At 51.4% G+C, this 23,710-nt stretch overlaps 1 protein-coding gene across 1 annotated transcript in view; it reads right to left on the reverse strand.

The window, feature by feature from the left end:
• Positions 1–290: 290 nt before the first annotated feature.
• TLL2 (tolloid like 2) overlaps positions 291–23,710 on the reverse strand; it is a 118,231-nt gene continuing 94,811 nt past the window's right edge. Inside the window, exons 11-21 of the mRNA XM_059395909.1 lie at positions 22,631–22,747; positions 21,500–21,645; positions 20,804–20,999; positions 13,027–13,152; positions 12,130–12,290; positions 11,430–11,610; positions 10,190–10,315; positions 8,076–8,203; positions 5,010–5,223; positions 3,456–3,706; positions 291–1,966 (exon numbers count right to left, since the gene is read on the reverse strand). Coding sequence (XP_059251892.1) covers positions 1,832–1,966; positions 3,456–3,706; positions 5,010–5,223; positions 8,076–8,203; positions 10,190–10,315; positions 11,430–11,610; positions 12,130–12,290; positions 13,027–13,152; positions 20,804–20,999; positions 21,500–21,645; positions 22,631–22,747 — 1,781 coding nt within the window. The 3' untranslated portion in view covers positions 291–1,831. The remainder of the gene's footprint in view (positions 1,967–3,455; positions 3,707–5,009; positions 5,224–8,075; positions 8,204–10,189; positions 10,316–11,429; positions 11,611–12,129; positions 12,291–13,026; positions 13,153–20,803; positions 21,000–21,499; positions 21,646–22,630; positions 22,748–23,710) is intronic.

Below are 23,710 nucleotides of genomic sequence, written 5' to 3' on the forward strand. Positions count from 1 at the left end.
CCGGGGCAGGGTCTAGGAGGTGTCTGGATGTGAGAACACGGACTGAATCTCCATCCAGGGCCCAGAGAGGGACTGGGGAACGACATGCATAAAACGCAGGGCTGCTCCAGGAAGGCCTGCATGATGAAGCTACGGTCAGCGGATCGGCACTGGTCACACTGCGTCGATTAAGGCTCTGACAGCTGGTCCTTTACATACATACATATATACACACATATATTATTATTAATAATAATATTTTGAATTTTTCTCTGTTTTAAGGAAAAAAATATTTCCATGCATTTCTTCTACGTTTCTTTGTATTATCCTTTGTTTTACTCCCAGCCATCATTTTAATTAGACAGAGTCCTCTGAGGGCACATTCTGATCTTCAAAAAATATAACTTTTAAGCTTTCACAAATACTTTGTTTACAATGACGTCGTATCATCCCAGAGGAATTCTGGTGCTCGGGAGCTATCTCGGGTCTTACATGGGAAACACTCTCGTGTGCCGTCCTGTGCTCAATACCAACCCCACAGGACTTAGAGTTATGTAAACATTATTTAAAAATTATTCCAACATAAATACTCTTTTAAAGCTAACATACCACAGCTTTTAGCTCATAATGCCCATAGATGCCTTAATGAAATGCCATTCAAAACTATCTCACTGCTTAAAAGTACACGTGGAGGTTCTAAAATTATGTAAACAACATCCTCTACACTTCCTCTAGAACAAGTGCCAAGTGTGGTGAATTCTGATTGCAAGCTGGGGGTTGAGTACCAGTTGGCCTGAGCGAAGTTACCCATGCACTTCGCAGCCTGACTGGTGACAGAAGTTAGTCACAGGTTGACTGTTCCCACAGATGATGCATGAGTCCTACGTGACTTACAATTCTGTTTTCAACAGTGTTTGCCCCACGGGGACCTGAACTCGTCCTTCATGGGCTGTCTTTGCACGTCTTGCAAACGCAGTTTGAATCAGTTGTCTAGAAGTCAAGGTCAACCACAGCAAGTATCTCCAACTCTGGAGGAGGAAATGGTCTTCCAAGTCCATGGTGGGGGTCTTCTGAAGTCAGCCAGGAGGGGTGTCAGGAGAAGCCAGGATGTTTTCTTCTCAGCACACTGGGGAGTCTCACCAGCAGATATGTTGTTAGAGTTCACAGTGGCTACTTTAGCCTCCCAAGGGGGAAGCCCAAAGTGGCAAGGAGACTTAGAGAGAAGGCTTGAAGTCTGCCAGTGTGGTGAAAGTGATGCTCACACTCCAGGTCCCTCTGTGCACTGCCTCCTGCAAGTTCTTTTCCAGGCCTGAGATCTGTATTCTCAGGGTTCCTGGTTGACATGTCCCTGGCAGACAGAAAGCGAAAGTCTCCAGCCAAAGCTGTGAGTCACAAAACAGCCATGGCCCAGCATTTATCCTCACTGCTCAGTGTGGACAGAAGACAGCCTGAGTCTCCAGGACACAGTCACATTGCCTGGCACCTGGCAAAGCATGTCTAGAAATAGAGGCATGACCAACCCAAGGGCGGGCATCTTGCCCCACAGGAGAAAGGGACAGGAGAATGAGTATGACCAGGCATAGCTTGAGTGGCAGGTGATTTCAAAACCTTAATCTTCTCTCAAAGTCCATGACTGATAACATTATGACCAGAATCAAACATCTTCCCTTCTCCTTCTTGGCGGAACCTTACCAGATACATACCTCCAAGACTAGATTTTGAGTTCTTGTTTGAGAAGAAAAAAAAACAAAAAACAAAAAGCACAACAACTCTACATTGGTTTAGGGCAGATTCACAAGGTGCTATTGTCATAAAACACATTCTCAGTTCCCATCTTTCATGAACATTGATGTCATTTCTTCATGTGCAAGGCATCCTGGAACTTGGTGCTGGTGTATCGGGCATGAAAGCCTTTCTTGTTGATGGTGTCATCCGTGTGGAACTGAATCATCAGAGAATCTCCTGCAGAGTAGATCTCTTCCAGTGGCTGAGGAGAGGGCAGAAGAAAACCAGGGGGACATCAGGTCAGTTGGCTGTGGCTGGAGTTTTAAATACGGAGGATGAGACAGAGGTTACATGAGAACACGGGCAGGTCTGTGCTGCCACAGGGCGTCCCAGGTACCAGAGACTCTGAAAGACACTGACACAAGCTCCTTTTCAAAGGAAAACATTGCCTTTTCTGCTCCAGAAAAGAGCTCCCCAGGCCCTATGATTTCAAAGACAGTCCTAGACCCACAGCTTATATGGACTCTATGGGTTATGAAGGGCACAGATGGGCTGGGGACTATTCCGACCGCTTTCAGATCTTACCTCATGTAAACCTGACCAGGGGGGTGTTATCTCCATTTTACACTTACGAAAACTGAAACTCGAGATCACACAGCTAATCAGGACCCCAGCTCAGGTCTTTCTGACCGTGAGGTCACTCCTGGGATAGATCTCCCAGCAGACCAAACACCAAAACCCATGCTTGCGGCCCAGACCCTGTCCAGGAGTGAAACACGGCACGGAGCCTCTGTATTTGTCACAGAGGTGTCGCCAAGGGCTCAACGAAGGGGAGCCAGGCTCTGGCTGCTGTCTTCCAGGGCACAGTGGGACCTAACTGGGCTTCCCACACAACTCACTGGTTGGGACTCTCCAAAGTTTTCCTCTGCACGTAGGCCCCACAGTCTTTGAAAGACTTTATCAAAGGCATGGCGTTGGTCAGGTCACACTTTGTCATCCTTTCTTTTCGGGAAGGCGAGGGAAGATGATAGGAAATTATTCAGAGACCGATATAAACGCCATTTTGAGGTTCGGATCAGCACGAGAGGCAATCTTGACTCCAAAATGAGCTGATATAAATTCAGCTGACAGCAAAGAAGCTTGTGTGAACAGCTCCGGACCGAGACAAGGAGAGGACAGGGGCCCAGTGGGAGCGGCGCCCAGTGTGGCTCAGGCAGAGCCTGACCAGGATCCCATACCGGCCCGTTCACACACTTGCCCCAGGTGCCAGCTTCTAGATGAGGTGCAGGGAAACAGTGACCAACCCAGGCCTGCCCTGTCCGGGGCAGGGGGCTGAGGAGAGAGGTGACAATGAGAAAAATGATGAGGACCCGGAGCCCAAGTGTTTGTTTCCAGTAAGACTCATCATTCCCTCATGCATTTGGATTGCCTGGGGAGAGACTTGTGAAGACATGAGATATACAAAAGCATGATTTAAAACAAGTTTAAAAGCCTCAAAGCCCAATCAAAATGTAGGTGGGGTGGGATAGGGAGCCCTTTGCAAACACAGGTGGAAAAGCCTCAAGGAAGGCGCTCTGACAGGGCCTGCATCAGTCAGGGACCCTCCTGATGGGCTCCCAGGTTACTCCCTGCCTCCTCTCTGGACCCCTTTCCCCTTCCCCAATGCGCTCCAGCAGCAGGGGCCGCCCCCTGCCCCCCACCCCCACCCCCGGTCTGGCACCTGGGGTGTCTCAGGCACCCTGTGCACTCACCCCAGAGCCGCAGAAGCGGCCGAGCCTAGGCGCGGTGCTGTCATAGCCGTCGTAGGCCTCCATGTAGTCATACCCACAGTCGGCCTCCTCCTCCACCTCAAAGGTCCGGAAGATCAGCTCGACGCCGTAGCCGTCCTCGGCCACGATCACCCAGTCGCAGTGGGCATGGCTCGGGTAGTTGTTGTCCCCAAACTGGGCGTGGGAATACAGCTCTTTGGTCTGCACTTCAGCTTTCAGCCTGCCCCCGCACTCTGGAGCAGAGAGACAGCCGCCCCGTCCCCTTGGCACAGAGACCCGTGGGCCACCCCCACCTGCTTCCTGGCCCGGGCCTTCTCTCTTCAACCCTGCCAGTCCGCTTTCTCTACGGGACCTTGCATGTGCCCTGTAGGAAAGTCTGGCAGGTTTCCTCATCCCATTTTACAGAGGCATAAACAGAGGCCGATAGGTCTGAGTTTTAGGGCTTGCTGAGTGGGGGGGGGTCCAAATTGGCTCTTCGCAGCCAAGGTCCTATGTTGCAGGATTGGGTCACATAAGGCCTCCGGGGAATTCCTAAGCAAGCTACTGGAAAAAACTGGCTGGTTGTATCTCTACCACCTAGTTAACTGGAAGTTCTAGAAGCACCTGGGGGATCTCCAGCCCCAGCTGCTTACTGTAATTTGTAACTGCTGCCAACAGAGGGCACCCAAAGCACATCCGAACCACCGGTCACTCTCAAACCCAGAAACCTCAGATTAGAGACTGACTTCCTCCAGCATCTGACAGTGGTGAGAATAGACTGACTTTGAGGCTCCTGGGGGTGTCACGAGTGAGGTGAGCCTCATACTTTGGGCTTGTATTCTGCAATGCTGGCTTCTGAGTTTGTGACTAGGACTATAACTCTGGTTGGCCTGGGTCCCACGCTATCTCGTCTAGGCCACTAGAGACCACATAATAGAAACGGATAAAGGAGAGTGAGCGCCAATTAGAAACTGGCAGAAATTCTGAAGGCAAGTTCCTCCACTGCCTGTCCTCAATGTGCTCCACGCCTCCAAGGAGCCGAGCTCCCCATGGTGTGGCTTCTGTGTGGTCCAGTCCTGCCTGCCTGCCGACTCTCAACCCCACGTGCTCTTGCTGAGAATTTCCTCCAGGTCTGAGCTGTCTTTGGGAAATTTCGAATCCCCGAGATGTGACATGTTAAGTGGAAGGAAAATAATGGGTAGTAGAAACATTTTCCATTTTCCAGAACTGGCCCTTAGGAGATGACAGGGGCTGTTCTCTGCCCCTCAGCTCCCAGACTTTGGGATTTCATGGACCAGCGAGCTTACCAATATGTTTGGGAAAGAGGATGGGAGAGAGGGAGGGCGAGAGGAAAGAAGGGTGGCCCCAACAAAGGGTTGCCCACTTTAAATGTCGATTAAGGACATTCAAAGAAAACAACTCTTCCCCCTACAGTTTCACTGTTACAGGGACACGTGACCGCGCACCTCCCACCCCCTAGTGTCAGCAGGAAAGGTGTTTGTCTCCCTGCCTCGGTGGCCATCTAGGCCTAGCCCCGTGGGTCCAAGCAGGCTGTACCTGTGCTGTGAGTTGCCTGGAAGCCTTTCCTCTGCACAGACGCATCTGAATAGAACCTGAGAAACAGGCTGCTGCCTGAAGCCACCACGGGGTCCGGTTTCTTGCTGCCGCAGAAGCGGCCAAGGAGGGGGGCCTGGTTGTCAGGCCCGTCGTACAGCTCCAGGTGGTCGTAAGCACATTCTTGGTGCTGCTCGATCTCAAACTCGTTAAATGTCTGGGGATGGAAGAGCAGAAGGGAAGCGGGGCCTCGCACTCAGCTGGGCCAAGGGCCACCTCTCCGGAGACTGGGAGAGGACGGGGTGCATGGGACACTCTCTTCTGGTTCCCAAACAACCCTACGCGGTAATCACAGGAGCTACTGTTGCTTGGGCACTTTGCAGCTGAGATGGCTGGGCTCCTCTGTCCCATCACAAGGATCTTTCTCACTTAATGGGGATAGCAGCAAAGATCAGGTACTCCCTCTGGGTCAGGAGCTGTTAAAAGTGCTTTACAAATATAACCATATCATCCTCACATCCCTGTGCTGTGTCTACTTCTACCATCCCCACTTTACAGATGAGGAAACTGAGGTCAGAGCAGTCAGGTGACTTGCCCAAGGTCACCCACTGGTAGGGCTGGAGGTCCAGCTGCAGAGCCCCCGCCCTCCACCTTTGTGCTATGCTGTGCAATCCTTCAGTACAAATGATGGGACAAGGCTGTGTGAAATGCACACTGTTCCTCGTCTATATCCTCATAGTGGCTGGCATTTGAAGAGAGTTTTTTTCCTGCACCAAATATTCATGAGCATTTTCTCACTTAATTCTGGGACTAAGAGGGAGAGTTAGTATTAGACCCAATGTGCAGAAGGGGAAAACTGAGTCTTAGAGAAATATCTTGCCTAAGAGTATTCCTCCAAGCTAGGGGAGGCTGGAACTGGACTTAGTCCCCAGCCAGCCTGATTCCAGCCCACACTTCTAACCTTCACCAGGCTATACTGCCCACCTCCTCCCTGTCCCCCAAAGCTGACCAGGGGAGCCCCTCCATTCCAGGCCATACACCAAGCTTCACAACTCCAAATGCAGAGCTTCTTAGGGACCGGGCAGCTGAATGACTGACGGCCTGCCCACAGCTGCCAGGCAGATGGGACAAGTGAGAGGCGACAGGGTTAGATGAAGGCTTGAACCAAAGGACAGAGCAGGAAGAGAAGACATTAGTGGGGGGTGAGGGGAGTCTGAATTCATAAGAGAGTTGCTGGAAAGACAGGACAGGGATGTTGGTAGAGAGGGATCATTAGCAGTGTGGACTTTCACAGGAATGACAAACAGTAGAAACAGGCAAAGCTCTTCACACCTTATAGAAGGGGAGCTGGGATTGGGGGTGGTATAGACACAGTGGGCAGAAGCAGGAGGCGAGACCAGCAGCATCAGGGTGGGTGATGCAACGGGAGGGACACCCATGGAACACCCTGTTGCTGCCCCCCATACAGTGAAACACCAGCTTTTGGGAAAGTATTCAATTCACATATTCTGGTAGCAAAAAGAACATGATCAAGACATCCACCATGCACTTCCCAAGGAAGTTTTTTTTTTTTTTAACTAGCACAAATACGTATGAACGTCATATAAATTTGAGATCTGGCCTAACTCTGGCCCCAGTGATCAATTGCCTTAGTTCCTTAGCACTGTAAAGAAGGGGAAGACGTTGGGCAACTACAAAAATCTTGTGGTGCTGGGACAGAAGCGCTATTTCCCACTGCACAGGCTGCGCGTTCCCACCTCCAGGGGGCGCCATTCCCCCGCAGAAACCGGAGCTGTATGTTGCCATTGCGAACCTTCTCCAGCAGAGGGCAGCGTTGGGGGGCGCACTACATCAGCGCACTCCGGGGGGGTTCCCCAACCCCCCAGATACAAGGCGGTTCTCACACCCAGGAAAGCCACCGACAGCACTTCCCACATGGGCAGCTGTGCATATGAGGTGCCTTCTGTGAGCACCCTGTGGTCACGGGCTCTGCCTTTGCCACCCCTCGCTGCCCAGGGCCTGGCACAGACAGACCCCAGCACCTGCGCTCTATTGTGGGCGCGCATTGACCCACCTGTCCTCCGCACCGCCCTTACCCGCCAGTAAACACCCTGGCAAGCCCCCGGGCCATCGTCTGCTTATTATCACGTTCTCCTTTGTTCCCTTCCATTCTCCCTGCATTTTTGGCCCATACTTCAGAGGAACATCCATATGCTTTCTGGAGAGCTTACAAATCGCCAGAGTCAGAAGAACCAGTTAGAAACCGTCTGTCTGGGGTTTACCTCCTCCGGCTGGCGAGAGGGTTTGCTTTATACTCCAGGATCCGGGAGCCTCTGGGGGCTGAGAAACAAGACTTGGACCAGAGACTCAAGTTCTCCTCTGAAATAACCGAGCACAGTGTGCGCACCGACAATCATATGCACGAGAGACTTTAATATTTTAATTCAAGAGAGAATACACATGAATAACCTAACCTCCTATTGTTAATTTTTTTAAATGTAAGTTACAGAGGAAGATGAATGAAAAGAGTCCATTCAAGAAGTCTGGGCAAGAAAAAGGATATATATTTTTCCCATGCTTGTAAGTACATTATTATATTTGCATAGGAAATGTCTGATGGAATTTACCAAAAAAAGTTCAGAGATTTCATTTCTGAAGTGGGCATGGGGGGTCTAGAAGCTTTTGAGTTCCACTTTCCAATGCTCTGAACTGTTTACTTTTTTTTTTTCCCCCTTCAGAATGTATTGTTCCATCAAAAATTACAGCTGGAAACAACTGAATGTCAGCTTTTTCGATCTGTGCAGGGAACGCCCCCTCCAACGGGTATAACTTCGAATAGGTGCTATTTAGAGAGATTTCCTTGCCCCCCCCCATCCCTGTGCAGCGGCCCCACGAGGAAGGCTTCATCAGCAACACTATTTTCCAGATAATGAAACCAAGTCCTGGAAGGGTTGAATTTCAACTTTCTCAAGTTTCAGAGCCCGGAAGGGGCAGAACAGAGATGCAATCCCCCCACTGTGGGTCTGAAACCAAAGTCTGTGTTGCCCGACAACTATGAAAATAACTCACAAGTTTCACCCGGTGGCCCGCAGTGGAAGAGATGTTCCAGGTACACTCCCTCCGGCTGGGGTACTTGTCAGGCCAGTTGGGGCTTGCCAGGGTCCCCTCCGCACTGCTGATCCTATGGGCACAGCCGGCTGGAGGGGGGTGCGGGGACACATGCGGAGAGAAGCAGGTCACTGGTGGGCAGCCCCAGAGGCCCTCCAGGGGGAGCCTCCATCTCTCATTCGTGATGGGGTCATTATCAAATGTGGGGGCAGGGGTCAGCCTGAGTCAAGTGTCCTCTGGCTAGAGAGTTTATTTGGATTTGCTGCCTTCCTGGAGGCGCTCCAGTGGCTTGTTTTCCCTACTATTCCTATTCACGTCATGGGTATCCTTGGAAAGAGGGTATCCTTGGAAAGGTTGAGACCACAGGCACTGAGGTCAAATGGACTTGGGTGCATCGCCTGCAAGCCGTGGGACTTGGGCACTTACTTAAGTCTCGGTGTCCTTATTTGTAAAAAGGGTACCCACGTCGTAGGGGGATATATGGACTAAATGAGACAATGCATGCAAAAGGCTTAGCAAGTGCCAACAGAGGCCTTCATCACCATGCCTCCCACATATATTTGTTGTAGATTTTTGAAGCAGCTTCATTTAAAGGACACAGATGTTGCCTTGGCTATGGTGCTGTTAGCAAAGAGGGTTCCCATGACTTGCTCAGTGGGCAGTGTCTCAGTCAACAGCCCGAAGGTGTGCTGGGCATGACGCTAAGCATTTTGAATGCATTCCCTTATCCGCTCCTTAACACTTTGCAAATGAGAAAATAACTTTAGAGATGCAGAGTGACTCGATGGTAAGGGGTGGGATCGGGACTTAACTCGGGCCTCGGGCCGCCTTTGGTATAAAGACAGGAAATAGAGGGAGCTGAGGGCCTCATCAGCCCCATCACCCTCACCGCATCCCAAAGCTGCCCTGCGGCTGCAGGAGGAGGTGCCAGCGCCAGTGGGGGCAGTGGAGGGCTGGTCAGGGGGAGGAGGAAGGGGAGGGGGCAGGCAGCAGCTGAAGGGAGCTTCCTGCTCGTCGCAGCCTCGGCCCTGCAGCTACACAGAGGACAAATGCCAACAGGGGTAGGGGCTCAGCGTCTGGGACATTTGCTGCTACACCCCTGTCCCACTCCTGGAGGAGCCCATAGGAAGGCAGCCAGTGTTTGGATGGCGGGACCTTAGTCCCTCCTGGCCTCCCCCACGCCACAGGAGGCAAGCCTTATACCAACCCACGACCACCCATGTCTATGTCACAGGGCTGGGGTTGGGGGGTGGCCGCACCCTGCTTCTGAAGCTGTCTCAGCTCATTCTGTAACACCCCAGGCCGGCCTGACCATATGCTGTGCACCCCCGTCAGATCTCCTACCTTGGAAAGGCTTATCCTAGAGCAGGGGGGCCTGAAGTCTTTACTACTTCCCTCCCAACAACCTCCTCTGCAGGGCCCTATACTGAGCCAAGACCTTAGAGACCTGTGTGCTTATTAGAGATGCTCAAACTCCCTTCACAGGGTAAGGTGAGAACAGAGGGAGGCTCTTTCCAGAATGATTGGACATTCAAAGGCATCTGGCCTTGAACTCCCAATGGTAAATGAAGCAGGAAGCAATCTTTTTAGAATTCTATTTTACTATTAGAGCTGTGTATGAAAACAAATATTATGAAATAGATGGTTGATATTTATTGACATGTCAGGGTCTCTACAGAGGTGCCCAGATTGTCTGAAATTCTTTGTAGGCATGCTTTCATTTACTCCTCACACTCCTTTAAGAAGAGGGTCTGTTTAGTCCCTTTTAAACAGAAGAAATGGAAGCTCAGGGAGGTAAAGAACCTGCCCACGGTCACACAGCCGGTAAGTCGCAGAGTCAGGATTTAACCCTAGGTAGTCAGATTCTGGAGCCTGGGGGTGTACCCGCTTTGTAACAGTAACCCCAGGAGGGTACCTGAGGACACCGAAGCCTCCAGAAGGAGGGAGCTGCCCTGGGGAAAACCACGCTTTGGGAGGAGGGAAAGCAGGGAAAGGCCCCTCGCTCGCACTCTCACACACACGTACTCTCTGGAGGCCAAGGTCAGCCTGGCCTCCCAGGTGCGGTGCGGCCTCACCTTCCTTGCAGTCGTGCCCGTTCTCATGGAGCCGGTACCCGTTTCTGCAGCGGCACAGGTAGCTCCCGGACGTGTTGACACACTCGTGCTGGCACCCGCCGTTGTCCTTGGCACACTCGTCCTTGTCTGCGGAGAGCGACAGGCTCTCAGGGCAATCCCCTTGCACCTTGGAGCTCCACTCAAAGGTAGCCTCCACCAGGGAGGCTCCCCGATTGCCCAGGGGTGGGTGGGGGCAGCATCTGCTGGGTGGTCCTTGGTCCTGCTGTGTGCTGAATTTCCTGTACTCCTAAAACACTTGAACAAATCTCTGTGTCCTTTAATCCTACTGCCTGCCCCAACAAGGAGCTCCTTAAAGGAGAGGCTAATATTAAGAATAGTCCTAGGAACAATAATACAAGTAACTGCCGTGAATTGAATATTTATGTGATGGGCACTCCCCGAAGCAATTTCATATAGCATCTAAGTCTGTTCTCATACAACCTGAGGAGCCAGGTGACTCTGTCCCCATTTTACAGATAAGGAGACTGAGGCTGAGGACACGAAAGTGCTCATGGCCACTCAGTGATTGAGCAGCTTGCATGATGCAGAAGCCTGGGCTCCTTCTTCCTGACCCCACGCCCCCTCTGGCCTGTGGAGGAGGGAAGCATGTGGGCCCCGGGCAAGACGGCCCAACACCCATCCTGCTCCACCACTCCCAGGTCTTGTGCCCTTGGGCCGTTCTTGACTTCTGGCCTCAGTTGCCTCACCTGTAAAATGGAGTCAGTATGTGTCCTCACCTCATAGGGCTATTGGGAGGAGGAACTGAATTGGTATGTGGGCGTCCAGCTCAGAGTAAGCGTTAGCTTGTATTTGCTCTGCTGTCCCAGCTCAAGTTCTAGCTGTTGTTGTCACTGAGGTTTTTGTAGCTCAAGCCAGCTCCTTCTGGTGACAGTTGAACACAGGCCTCCCTCCCCAGCCCTGGACACCGGGATCACTCCGGGGCTCACTGACATCTCCCTGCCCTAGCCATACCTGGTGATAATGTGTCACCGAACACTGTGTGCTTTAGTTTCATGAGGACAACGAAGACTCCTTAAAGAATAAGGAGGTGAAGCCCACCCAGCACTTAAGCACAGGGACCATAAGCTAGTTAGAGGCCAGGAAGGACTGTGCTGAGAGGAGTAGGCGGGTGCCCCAGAGGCTGAGAGCCTGCCCAGACCTGTCCCCTGCAGTCCGTGACCTCGCTTCCAGACCCGCACACCTGAGAAGAAGTGGGCTCTGAAGCCACGCTTGGAGACCGTGTTGTCTGACTTGAACTCCACACGCATGTTGTTGCTCTGGGAGGTGATGACCTCGGGCATCTCGGAGCCACAGAACTTGCCGTGCAGCCTGGCATCAGGGGACAGGCCGCTGCGAACCTCCACAAAGTCATACTTGCAGACCTATAAGACAGCGTGGTGGGGAGCCCTCCGGTGCTCCCACGGCTCCAGCCCAGAGTCCCTACAGGACCCCTTTCTGACAGCCACACCCTCCGCCAGGTTCCGGGGGAGTGTCCTGTCAACTCCTACTGGGATCCCTCTGGCCCAAGGTGTAGACATGGGGGCACTCACGCAGAGCACTCTGGGGGTGGGGGAGCTCTACCTGGGCCTTGGCTGACTTGCTCATCCCACAACCACTGCCCAAGGGAGGGGACAGGCCATTCCTACCATCCCGGTCCCCAGCTGCATCTCACCCCGGCTGTTCCCCTCAGCTGGACACTAATCCCCAGACTCCTACCTCAAGGGGACATACTTGTCTTGACCACCTCCCACTCCCAAGGCCTGCCTCCTTCGCTCTGGTCCTGCTTCTCCTTGGACTCAGCCCCCGACTGTAAGACGCAACCTCCCTGCCCGCCGAGCCCCTCACGGCTTTGCAGTCCCGAGCCACCGCCCGACACAGTCAGCTAGAGCGCAGGAGCATACGTCATTGCCTTCCAGCTCAAACACTTCAAACTGAAGGGAGATCCTGTACTGGGCAGGGGCCACCACCTGCCAGACGCAGTTCTTGTTGGTGGGGTACTCCTTCGGCCACCCCGGGCTGGTGATGGTCCCGTTCAGCTTGGTAATAAAACCACCACAGGCCACTGCACGGGAGAAACAGGAGGAAAATTCATTTGGTTTTAGTTCCAAGTGACTGCGATTTCCCCCAAGCAGCGATGAGCCCTGCTGTTCTTTAAAAAAAAAAAAAAAAAAAAAAAAAAGTTTGATAACCTGAACTGATTAATCCAGCATCTTTCCCTCTAGTCTGTTTCCACGGAGGAACTGGAGGGATGAGGCTGAGCACAAGTCTTTGCCGCTTTGTGAAATGATGCCCATGCTTGTGTGCTTACCGGTCACTCAGTGGCAGAGTTGGGGACCAAGTGACTTGGACCAAAGGTGACTGAGGAATGTTTGCAGCAAGCTACGCACCTCTCCTGCTTCCGTGAACAAGCAGTGTCACGTGGGTGGGCGAGGGAGACGGAACACCATCCCCGTAGAAACGGAATGAGTGAAATGGGCTATTAGTTGCATCCCGTGAAAGTGCCTGCCATTTTCCTTTGCTTTTATTTTTTATCTGAATAATTGTGTGAATGTTTCTCAGCCGCAGAAGAAACTAGACCGTGGCTCCGGCTGCCGTGTCTGGGGTGGAATTCTTATAATCTGGGCAGCCCTCTCACATTGGTGACTCGATGGGGTTGTTCTTCCTTCCGAGAGCCAGGGGCATCCCCCACCATGGATCCCATCACCTCGCCCACAGCCCACAGCCCCCTCACCTCCCCACATCTCCTGAGACTTGTCCCTGACCCCTTCCCATTCTTGCCTTGCAGATCCAACACCAACCTTCACACGTCTTCTTGTCGGCGGCCAGCTCGTAGCCAGGATCACAGGAGCACTTGTAGCTGCCCAGAGTGTTCACACAGCCCTGCTCACACCCGCCGTGATCTGGCCAGGAACACTCGTCCACCTCTGTTGGAGAGGAAGGGGACCAGACTAGATCATCACCAAGCCCCCTGGTCTGCTCCCCATCCCATTCCCCATCACAGAGTCCCCGGAAAATGTCCTCTGAGAACAAGAACAGCTTTTGATGACCCCCTCCCCAGGAGCCTCACGTCAATGTCTCAGAAACCAGAAGCAGCTCTAGCCAACACGGAGGTCTTGAGAACAGAAGAGTATCTTGTTAGCCAGAAGCAGGGCCCCTCTGGAGGAGATCAGGCCTGGATGATTTTGTTCTTTGATTTTTTTTTTTTTAAGATTTTATTTATTTATTTGACAGACAGAGATCACAGGTAGGCAGAGAGGCAGGCAGAGAGAGAGGAAGGGAAGCAGGCTCCCCGCTGAGCAGAGAGCCTGATGCGGGGCTCCATCCCAGGACCCTGGGATCATGACCTGAGTTGAAGGCAGAGGCTTTAACCCACTGAGGCACCCAGGTGCCCCTGATTTTGTTCTTTGAAGGGTTCAGTCAGGGAATACAAGGTGATTTTTTAAAAATCCCACACCAAAAACGTCATCAGTTTTAATGCCATGGAACTGGGATTCTCCCCAAATATGGAACTTCATAGGGACATTAAGCGAAGGGTAAGAACAAAGGGGCCCATTTCTAGATGAAGATGTAGAAGTATTCTCTAGAGATAGAATCAGGACTTGTGATTTAGTATTTCAGAAATAATCTGAAACAGTGTGCTCAGGGAGACCTTCAAGGTTACAGAAAATGCTGAGCTCTTAGGTTAGCCAGAACTCCCAGGAGAAAGTACAGGAAGGGGCCACAGTGAGACTGAGTTAGCAGGGGACTTGGATGGGATTCAGCGCTGACAAGTGCGTAGTTATATGTTGGGGGCAATTGAAAACAGCAGGTGGGATGCCAGGAGAGTTGTCCTGAGAAGGAACCCGGGGTCACTGGAGAACCTGCCCGGAAATGTCAGTCCGTGCATCTCTGGAGGAAAGAAAAACCCGGGCCATGGGCATCTCCAAGAAGAGGATCAGAAATAAAAGGAGAAACTAATCATTTTCTGTTGCCAGGCTTGGGTCATCTACCCCTGAGAGGAGACACTGTGGCCTCACCAAGCCAGAGAGCCAAGCAAAGGAACAACAAAACCCTGAGGTATCTTCCAAAATAAGACAAAACCGAAAAAGCCCGATGTGGGAGGAAGAAAGGGAAGGGGTGGCATTGGTACCTAACAGCACAGAAGGCAGGAATACAGCGAGCACAGGGTTGGCCACAGAATCTTCAAAAGCCTACATTACACATAAAATGAGAGAAATCGGGACATCTTAGAGTTGGTGAAGTCCAGGAAAGACCCCCCAGTCCTGCCCTTACGCCATGACCCTTTCATTAACATTTCTTATGGATGGCTTTGCAGACCCTGCTTGAAATCAATGAGACCTAGGACTCTCCCTGTTTTCCAAAAGTATTTCTCATCCTTTAAAATGTGAATTGTCAAAATTCTGGCCCCTTGCAACGTCTACCCCAGTGGCCCTGCAGCACAAGCAAACCCTGCAACCAGGCTGGCTCCCTCTGCACTGCCCTTTCCCCACTCAAACAGACCCGTTTCCTTCCAGCCTTCCTCAGCTATGGGGCACATCATACTCGTCTACCTGCTCACCCTTCACTGGGTAAAGAAAGGCAAGTGAATGTCCCATCGTCACACACAGTGGACAGTAAACTTGGGTGATTCTAAGAATGGTGTGTTGTTGGGCTCAGCCAAAGCTTAAATGAACTGGCCAGTAGGGGAACTGAGTATAGGAGACATGCTCTAGGCAGGGGGTTGAACTTGTTCATGGCCTCAAATAAATGTAAATATGGAGTATGCTAAAATAGTAACAATCCTCCAATTACTTATTGCTTTACAAGAGACAAAGTGCTTTCTTTGGCATTTGCTAGAAAGAATAGGAGGAGGGGGGAGAATCAATAATAAGGAGAAATGGAGAGTCCAGGCTTCTAGGGTGAGCCAGACAGACCTCGGTTGGATCCATACTGGATCATGCCCCCAACAGATTGGATGATTTAACCTCTCTGAGCCTTCTTCCTGCTTTAAAAATTAGAATAGTATCTGCTTTTAGCATGGTCGGAGCTGAAAATGACATCCAATACACAACAGATCTCACTACAGACAACAGTGGGGTTGCTTTCAAAATCCCAGTGGGTGGAGAGACACAATCATGAGGGCAGTGAAAGGGATAGGGTTACCTGGGCATACCTGAATCAGGTGAGAGCGCAGTAGTACGAGAGGAGGGGAGAGGGACAAGGCAGAAACAGAAAGAAGGACAATGTGTCAAAGATGGGCCAGTGGAGAAGAAAAGAGATGGGCAGAAAGGCAGCACAGCAGAGTGAAGAAACTGGCAGGTGGGTGCAGGGGGAGGGTAGAAAAGAATGATGGGAAAAGCCCATCAAAATACACCAAGATAAACACCGATCATGTCGGGGCCAGAGGGAGACTCTGATGCCAGAAGGTGATATGACTATGGGAAGGACACACGTTTGTCATAGGTAAGAAAGGGAAGACCCCAGATGAACAAATGTCCAGGGGCCATCTTACCCATGTGCAGGGAGAGAGGACGGTAGACTGGTTTGGGGACTAAGGCAAAGGGAATATAGTTCCTCCAGGGAACTAGAAGGGTAGGACATTTATTTGCCCCAGGAAGGTGGGTGAAAGTGGTAGAGTCACATCTGAGCTTCTCCCAGCAAGAGCCGTGGGATGCTTGGCCATTTTCAACCCTACTTCAACTTGGATGGATGGCGTGGAAGTGTATGAGGGGCCCTGCCCTCAGTGGGAGCCTGGGTATCCTTGGAATCACCTCCACAGTGAGGAAGCAGCATCTGTTCCAAGCCCACAGATTCATGCTTGCTCTGGGCCACAATGGTCAAAGCCAAGCCTCCTAGAAAAATCTGGGAGATGGTGAGAGGTAGGAGAAAAAGCTGAAAAGGCAGGGCTCAGCCTTGCCGAGTCATAGCTCTTTCTTCTCTGCCTTCTTCAAGTGGTATTAGTAAGAGAAGGAACCATTCCGTGTTTAGATAATGAGATGGCTCAGGTAAGATGGCAACAATTGTTTGCAGAGAGAGTTAAGGAATGAGATGGCAGGACACATCCCTAAGCTTTTGAAGAAACACCTGAAGGAATCCGGTCCCCCTTGTCAACACCCCATGGGGGTCCGCTGGCACTGGGACAGAGGGGTGTGGGGGTCACTGTGGAAATCATATGACCAAAATGGCCAACCCTCAAATGCCGCCATCTCCTGAAGTAAGCGGAGACGAGCCCTGCCTGCTGCCAGGCCCGCGGGCTCTGAGAGAGACTGCCATCTGGCACCGGGAGGGGGGTGCGGAGGCCAACTGGCACGGTGGCCAGTGCCACGCGCCAGCTGGGCTCCGGGCAGAGCCTCCTGCTAACTGGCACCAAGGCAGGACTTTCTTTCTCTTGGTCCAACTCTTCTGCATGGACTTTGTAGTTCCTCTTCCAGTTTCTTTCATGGGAGAAGTCCTGACACACGCCCTGGGCACTGTGTGTTCCCATGACAATCTACCAATGGCTTTTCTGGAAAAAGATTGGGCAGAGGAAGCTGGCTGTGTCCGGTCCTGAGGCCTGTAACTGACCAACGTGGCCGCTTTCAGCCCGTGTGGCTGTCCAGCACTCGCAATGCAGCTTGTCCAATTTCAGGTGCGCTGGCAGTGTAAAAAGGCACCGGATTTCCAAGACTTAGAATGAAGAAGCCCATAAAATATGCCACTAAGGTTGTGTATATGAATTACCTATTAAAATGACAGTCTTGTGTGTGATGGTAAATGATCATAAAATTGATAGATTGGGTTAAATAAGATACATTCAAATAATTCCACCTGTTTCTTTTGGTGGGGAAGGAGAAAGGTGGCTGCTAGCCAGTTGGAAATGACATCGGGGGCTCACCTTTGTGACGCCTCTTATTTCGGTGGGACAGCACTGCTCTAAAATGCGGTCTCGCCTTATTCCTCCTCCTGGGAACCCGGAAAAGGAGGCAGAGAAATCAGCAGGAAGCCCAACCCACAAGTGAGGAACCTGAGCCTCATTTCCTCTTTCATGTATTCATTCCCGGCGCAGGGAGTACCTACTGAGCCCGGCACGGGCCAGGCACTGGGAGCACAGTGGAGCACGGAGCGGGTCCGACCCAGTCTCTGAAAGGAAAATGACCGCAGATGCCTGTGAGGGATGGAGGCAGGACAAAAATCCAAACCTGGGGTGCCACGTCCAAGGCCCTTTTCCCCATGTTTCCACGGCGTCCGGAGGGCAGAAAGGCGACCAGGCTGAGAATCAAATCACAAACACTAAAGAGAAATTCAACTCCCCCTTCACTTGACTTGCCTGTGATGGTGGGTCTCTTGTGGGAAGAAGGCACGGGGGGACCCTTCAGATCCTGGGTCTGTTCCTGCTCTGCCCCCTCAGAACTTCTGTTTCCTCAACTGTCAAAGGCGGGGTAATACTAATGCCGACTGTTCTGAATGGGGCTGTTCTGAAGAGAACGTGAGAGCACTCACGTGGTTTCTGGCACACTCAATACAGTCCTTTCTCTCCCCTCTAAAAGGTCCCCCAAAGCTTCCACCAGTCCTGGTTCCTCTTTTAGGATTCAGGGTCAAGCTCTCTGACGTAAAAGGGATGTCAAGCCAGGCCTGTGCATTAAGTTAGTGTAGGTGAGCCTCGGGTAATGCCTTCATGGGCATCTAAGGAGACATTTGCAAGATGAGAATTGAAATGCCCTTGGAGTCCGAGGCTGGGCAATGCAGCCCCGCCCCCAGGCTGAGGGCCTCTGAGGTCGCATGTCTGCAGCCAGGCCACCGACATTTGCCTGTAGTCCTCTTTCACTGGCCTGAGCTCTTGAGGACAAGGACTGTGCTTTCCTCTGTGTCCCCAGCGCCTAGCACAGCACCTGACACATGGCTTGACGACCGCTGAATGAATGCTGACTGTGGCGGAGGGAGGAGGAGGGGACTTCCAAACTGCAAAGGCAGCTGGGTCTTGTGGGTACCCAGAGCAAGCTGACTCAGTGCCTTGCACGCCGGTGTAGCTGCCCTGAGGGACGTGCACCTCACTGCGGCCTCACTGGTAGGGTTGCCACAAAGACACCCAACAGGCTTGACTACATTTGAATTTAAGATGAATGTGTCTTATCATTTCTTAACCACGTGTGCAATATTTGAGACATGCTTAAACTAAAAGATCATTCTTCATTTTAAGTTCAAATTCAACAGGGCATCCTTTTTTTTTTTTTTTTTCTGGACTGGTTGCCCTTATCTCCAGCGTTAGCCGGTACTCTCAAAACCATGCACCGCCAATTAGCAGCAGCACCAGGAATGAGGTGTGGGTGGGTCGGTGCCACGGGATTACTAACTCCGCAACACCTAATTTGACAGAGCAGAGGATGGATGTCAGAGGAGAGGGACAGAATTAGAATAAATCTTTCTAATCATGCGTGACACGTGCTAAGCAAAATCAGGCCTCCGGCAGCCGTCCACATTCTAGTCCCTGGAACCTGTGAATCCATGAGCTTACTTGGCAAAAAGGACTTCACAAATTTGATTAAATCAAGGATCTTGAAATAGATTATCCTGGGATCTGGGGGTGGGCCCACTGTCAGCTCACGGGTCCTTATGACTGAGAGAGGGAGGAGGACAGTCAGGGGCAGAGAGAGAGAGGTGCAGCCATGGAAACAGAGGTGTGTGACGCTGCAGGAGACAGACTCAACCGGCCAGCCCTGGCTTGAAGATGGAGGGGCATCCGAGCCAAGAAATGCGGAGGCCTCCTCTAGACACGGGAAGAGGCAAGGAAATCTGACCTCCAGAACTGGAAGACGAGAAAGTTCTATTGTTCTAAGCCTCCACAATGATAGTAACTTGTTATAGCAGCCACAAGAAACTGATACATGGCAACTGCAAGAAGAAATCGTCACTTCCTTTTTGCCAAAGGTAACAATAACCACCTCCAAGACTCCTTCTTTAGCAAAGACAGTTCCTGGGACTAGCCATTAGACAATGTGCATTTACCTACATGGTTTGGTTTTCTCCCGACAGCTCTACAATAGCCTCGTATGTCATTTCTAGAAGCAGACGATTTGGGGTTCAGAGACTTCGGGTCACTTGCTTCAGGCCACCCAGCAAGCGTCGCTGGTGCTAGGTCATGTGTGGTCTGGGCCGGGGCGGGGGGTGGGGTGGGTCGCATAGACTAAGTTTCCGGGCATCTCAACCACAAGCTGACCTGCTGCAGCCTGGCTTCTTTGCTTGGAAGGAAGGGACCACATTTTTTCCTCCAGTTATCCACAGTCTTATGATTCTTGTTCTGTTTCTGCTTGGGTTTCGCTCTCCCAGATGCCTCGAGATCAAAGAAGATGCCCCACACATCTGTGGGGCCCTTTTCAGCTTGGAAAGTGTCCCCGCAGCCATCATTTTGGGGGGCTTCACAATGGGTTAGGTAAAATGGGCAGATTGCTTCCCCTTGTTTTACAGAGAGCAAACCTGGAGTTTCAGTAAAGACCAAGAGTTGCTCAGGCCCACACGGCTCCAGATGGGTTCCTCTGACACCCACGCACTTACGTAGAACCTGGGACAAAGGGCTAAAGAGGGGGCATATGCGGAGAGTGGGAGTAAGAGAGGGACCAGGATTTCTGGACCGGCACAGCCAAGAGTTCCTGGAGAGGAGGGAAGGAGGGGAAAGCGGTTCCTCCCAAAGGTGAGTGGTGCTACTGAGCTACAGAGCTCAGACGTGGCTTAGATAACACTATTCAGTGGCTGCTAGTGTGCCACCAGGCACCTGATCACAGTGTGCTGGGGAATACCTGGGCCCCCCTTTACAATGTGGTCTTAGGGGCTTCCAGGGCCCAGAGAGCAGGGAAGGAAGACCTGCCCCCAACAGAGGAGTCCTGAGAAGCCCCTTCTGCAGGGACCAGGCACGCTGTGCTTCCCATGCCATTCTGGGTCACTTTCATCAAGACTCTGCAACACAGCAGGTCCCCAAGACCACATGGAAATTTGTTCCCTGAACCCCTCACTCTCCTTGCCACTCAAAGGGAGGTTTGTACACCGGGGGCTGGTACGTCAGCAGCTGAGGAGGGAGGCTGCCTCTCGGGCCTACATCAGGGACTGCAAGGCAACACTGCCAAAGGGGTTTGAGCTCAGGAGTTAGACTGCACTGGGCTTCTTGACCTGCCTCTTAATGATCTGAGTGACCCCCAAGCAACCCTTCTCAATCCTAATCAAATGTGATCCAAACCCAACTCAAAGGGTTATTTTGGGAATTAAGTGACATCATGTCCACCAAGCACCTTGCAGTTTCTGATACACAGTAGGTGCTCAATTAACAAGAGTGACTACATGAATATTTATTATCAACACTCAGTTTCCCTGAGGTTTACTAAGGGTAAACTTATTAAATCTAGTTTCCAACCACGGTGGCAGAACTTTCTGCCCTGTAGCTACCCAAGCCGTGCCTGCTCATGAATCAGTGGTGAACTCAGTAAGAGGCAACTTGAAAATGGGTCACTGCCTTCTCCCTGCAGGGAGCCTTGTTTGTGCTAAGGTTCCATATGGGTTTTGTGATTCTTAAGCCAGGGGGACAATACCTCCTCCTGTGACTAAAAACGGAAACAAGCTGCTAATTCATACCCTTGAAAAAATTGGCTGCAAAGCCCGCTTTATTGATAGAGCCGTCGGACACAAACTTCATCCACATTCTGTGGGAGCTCGATCTCACATCTTCTGGCTTCTCATAGCCACAAAAATGGCCAATCAGGGCGCTATCCTCCGTGGGGCCATCGCGGATCTCCAGGTAGTCGTAGGCACAGCTGTCATGCCTTTCGATCTAAACAGAGAAAAGAGGCAACGTGGAAGGTGATGGATGGTCTGGCTTTAAGGCTTTTTTATGTGAGAAGGGAACCTAAGCAACACTCTCAAAGATCTAACCAGGAGGCAGAGGGACCCAAGTGTGTCCTGGGTTCTCCAAGCTGTCCCTTACTTGTGGAAGCCCAGGGAGAACCAAACTGTGCAGACTAAGAGACGATACACATGGAAGACCGGTTCTATGCAACTTCCTGAAATCCGCTCCTAGACCTTCAGTCCCCTCTACCCCCGCGCCACCTCCCCCCCACCCCTGGTTGGCTGTTGGAAAGGAGGTGGATGCAATTTCAAAGTTTGCAAAGACGTTGAAGCCAAATGTCCAGTTACGATGCCTCGTGAGCTTGAAATGGTCTCTCAGGTTCTTGTTTGCAACCCACTCAATGGAAACCCATCTTTATGGAGCAGAGAGCGTCTAGAAGAAGTTGACAGTTACTTCATCCTTGGGAAAACCTGAGCGGTACTCACCTCAAAAGCTTGGAAGGTAAGTCCCACGTGAAACCCTTCTGAAACCGTAATCCTCCAAACACATTCCTTGGAAGGTCTGTAGTCATCGGGATAGTTGGGAGATTGAATCTGACCAGCGTCTTTGTTAATGTCTCCTCCACACGTAGCTTTAGGAAGAGAGCCAGGAAAGGAGGAATGGGGTTCCTGATCAGACCTTGGGAAGGAAATGAGTGACCCACGGATCACCACTAGGTGGCTCCACGTGGCAACATTTTCATCTCCACCTAACCGGCACTGTGCCTCCGGAAAGGCACAATTTGATCTGTTGGCAACTTGGGATTTTTTCCATATAGAGAAAATAACCATGTAAGGCAGTGGTTCCCCATCAATGTTGTACATCACAATCACCTGGGAAATAGTCTGAGCTGTGGAAGCAGGGGATGCATCCCTAGAAGTTCTGACGCAAGGAGGTCTGGGGGAGCTCCAAGTAACAGTGATGTCTGAGTTCCCCGAGGGATTCTAATGCAGAGGCCAGGGGACCACTGACACAGAGGGGGACGCGCACGCACACACACACACACACACACACACACGTTATTTCATTTATAGAAACAAAACCTTGGCCTTTCCATAATTACAATTTACCAAATATGTGGAATGAACTTTAGCAGAAATGCGCTGGTGGCAGCTGCCTAGAGCCCAGACCTATTTGTTTCCTCAACTCAACCCCATGGTGGCCTCAGAGGCCCTTTCAAGAAATGCGGTTGTAAATATCCTGATCTTTTCTGAACAGAGGCCCAGAGTGGTTGGGTCCTTTGCTTGGGCTCGCACAGATTCAGAGGTTGCTTTCATGTCCTCGGGTTCACTACCCTGGATGGGCCCCCCAGCTGCACTGAAATGGGGTTCAGCGGGGTGGTGACAGGTAGATGATGACACCTGTTCTGAGGGAAGCACAGCTGCCCTCTCTGCTTCCAGCATGTGGAGGAGGGGGCCCCGGGGGGATGCCTCGGCCCAGCCCCTGTGGTGGGTGCCCCGACCCCCGGGGCTCTGGCAGCTGCCATGCAGGCCTGGGTGCAAGAGGGATGGGGGCTGCGTGGGAAGGTCAGAGAACAGCCAAAGCTCCCCTGTGGGTTTCTCTCATCATGAACCAACCTTCGTACACTGCGAAGAAACCCTTGCCCAAGATGCTGCTGCTGCTCCGGAACTCCACCCAGAGCCGGCTGTCCGTGGAGGTGAGGGGCTCCGGGACTTTATTGCCACAAAACCTACCTGGGAACGGAAAAGACAGGTCAGGCTGCTAGCAGACAGCGAGAAACTCATTACAGAGAGAGGGAGCGGCGTTTTTTCAATGTGGCACCCTGTGAGCAGGAGCTTGGCTGTGGCGATTCACCCTGTCACGCAAAGAGGAATAAAGGACCGACTTATAGAGGATTCCAGACACCAGTCAATCGAAGAACTCAGAGTGTAGCCCAGACACACCCTCCTCTGCCATGTGGGTCTGGTACAGGTGTGGTGGGTAATGGTCTGAAACAGCGATGGACGATCCCCCCCCCGCGGTATTTCCTACTAGATACATGCCCTTCTTCTGCGGGTGGCATGCCTTTGGGAAGACATTCTGCTTCTCTTGCCTCAGAAAAGGGATGCCAGAGAACATATGATAAAAAAAAAAATCAAATCTTGTAGGCTCTTGAATTTCATAAGCCTAGTCACAATCACAAAGTTTGGAAGAACTTTGTTTGGAAGAACACTCAGTGAAGAAGAGCACATTTTCCATTTTCACCCTTGTAGTCTTAGAAAGATTGCTAGGATGAATGAGTGCAGGAACCAGAGAGAGAGAGGATTAGAAAAGGGATGATGGACCTTCTAGAAGGACCCCGTATACCGTCCCACCCTGAGGTAAGGCCCTTGATGGAAAAAGATGATAGAGACCCCAAGTGGGTTTAAAACAGATCTGTGAGAAGGACACAAAAGCAAAAATGAACTACTGGGACTTCATCAAGATCAAAAGCTTCTGCACAGCAAAGGAAAAAAATCAATAAAACTAAAAGGCAACATACAGAATGGAAAAAGATATCTGCAAATGGCACATCAGATAAAGGGCTAGTACCCAAAAATCTATAAAGAACTTATTGAACTCGACACCCCCCCAAAAAACAATCCAGTCAAGAAATGGGCAGAAGACATGAACAGACATTTCTCCAAAGAAGACATACAAATGGCCGACAGACACGT

Source organism: Mustela nigripes, chromosome 4 (genome assembly GCF_022355385.1).
Source record: "Mustela nigripes isolate SB6536 chromosome 4, MUSNIG.SB6536, whole genome shotgun sequence".
Lineage (NCBI taxonomy): Eukaryota > Metazoa > Chordata > Mammalia > Carnivora > Mustelidae > Mustela > Mustela nigripes.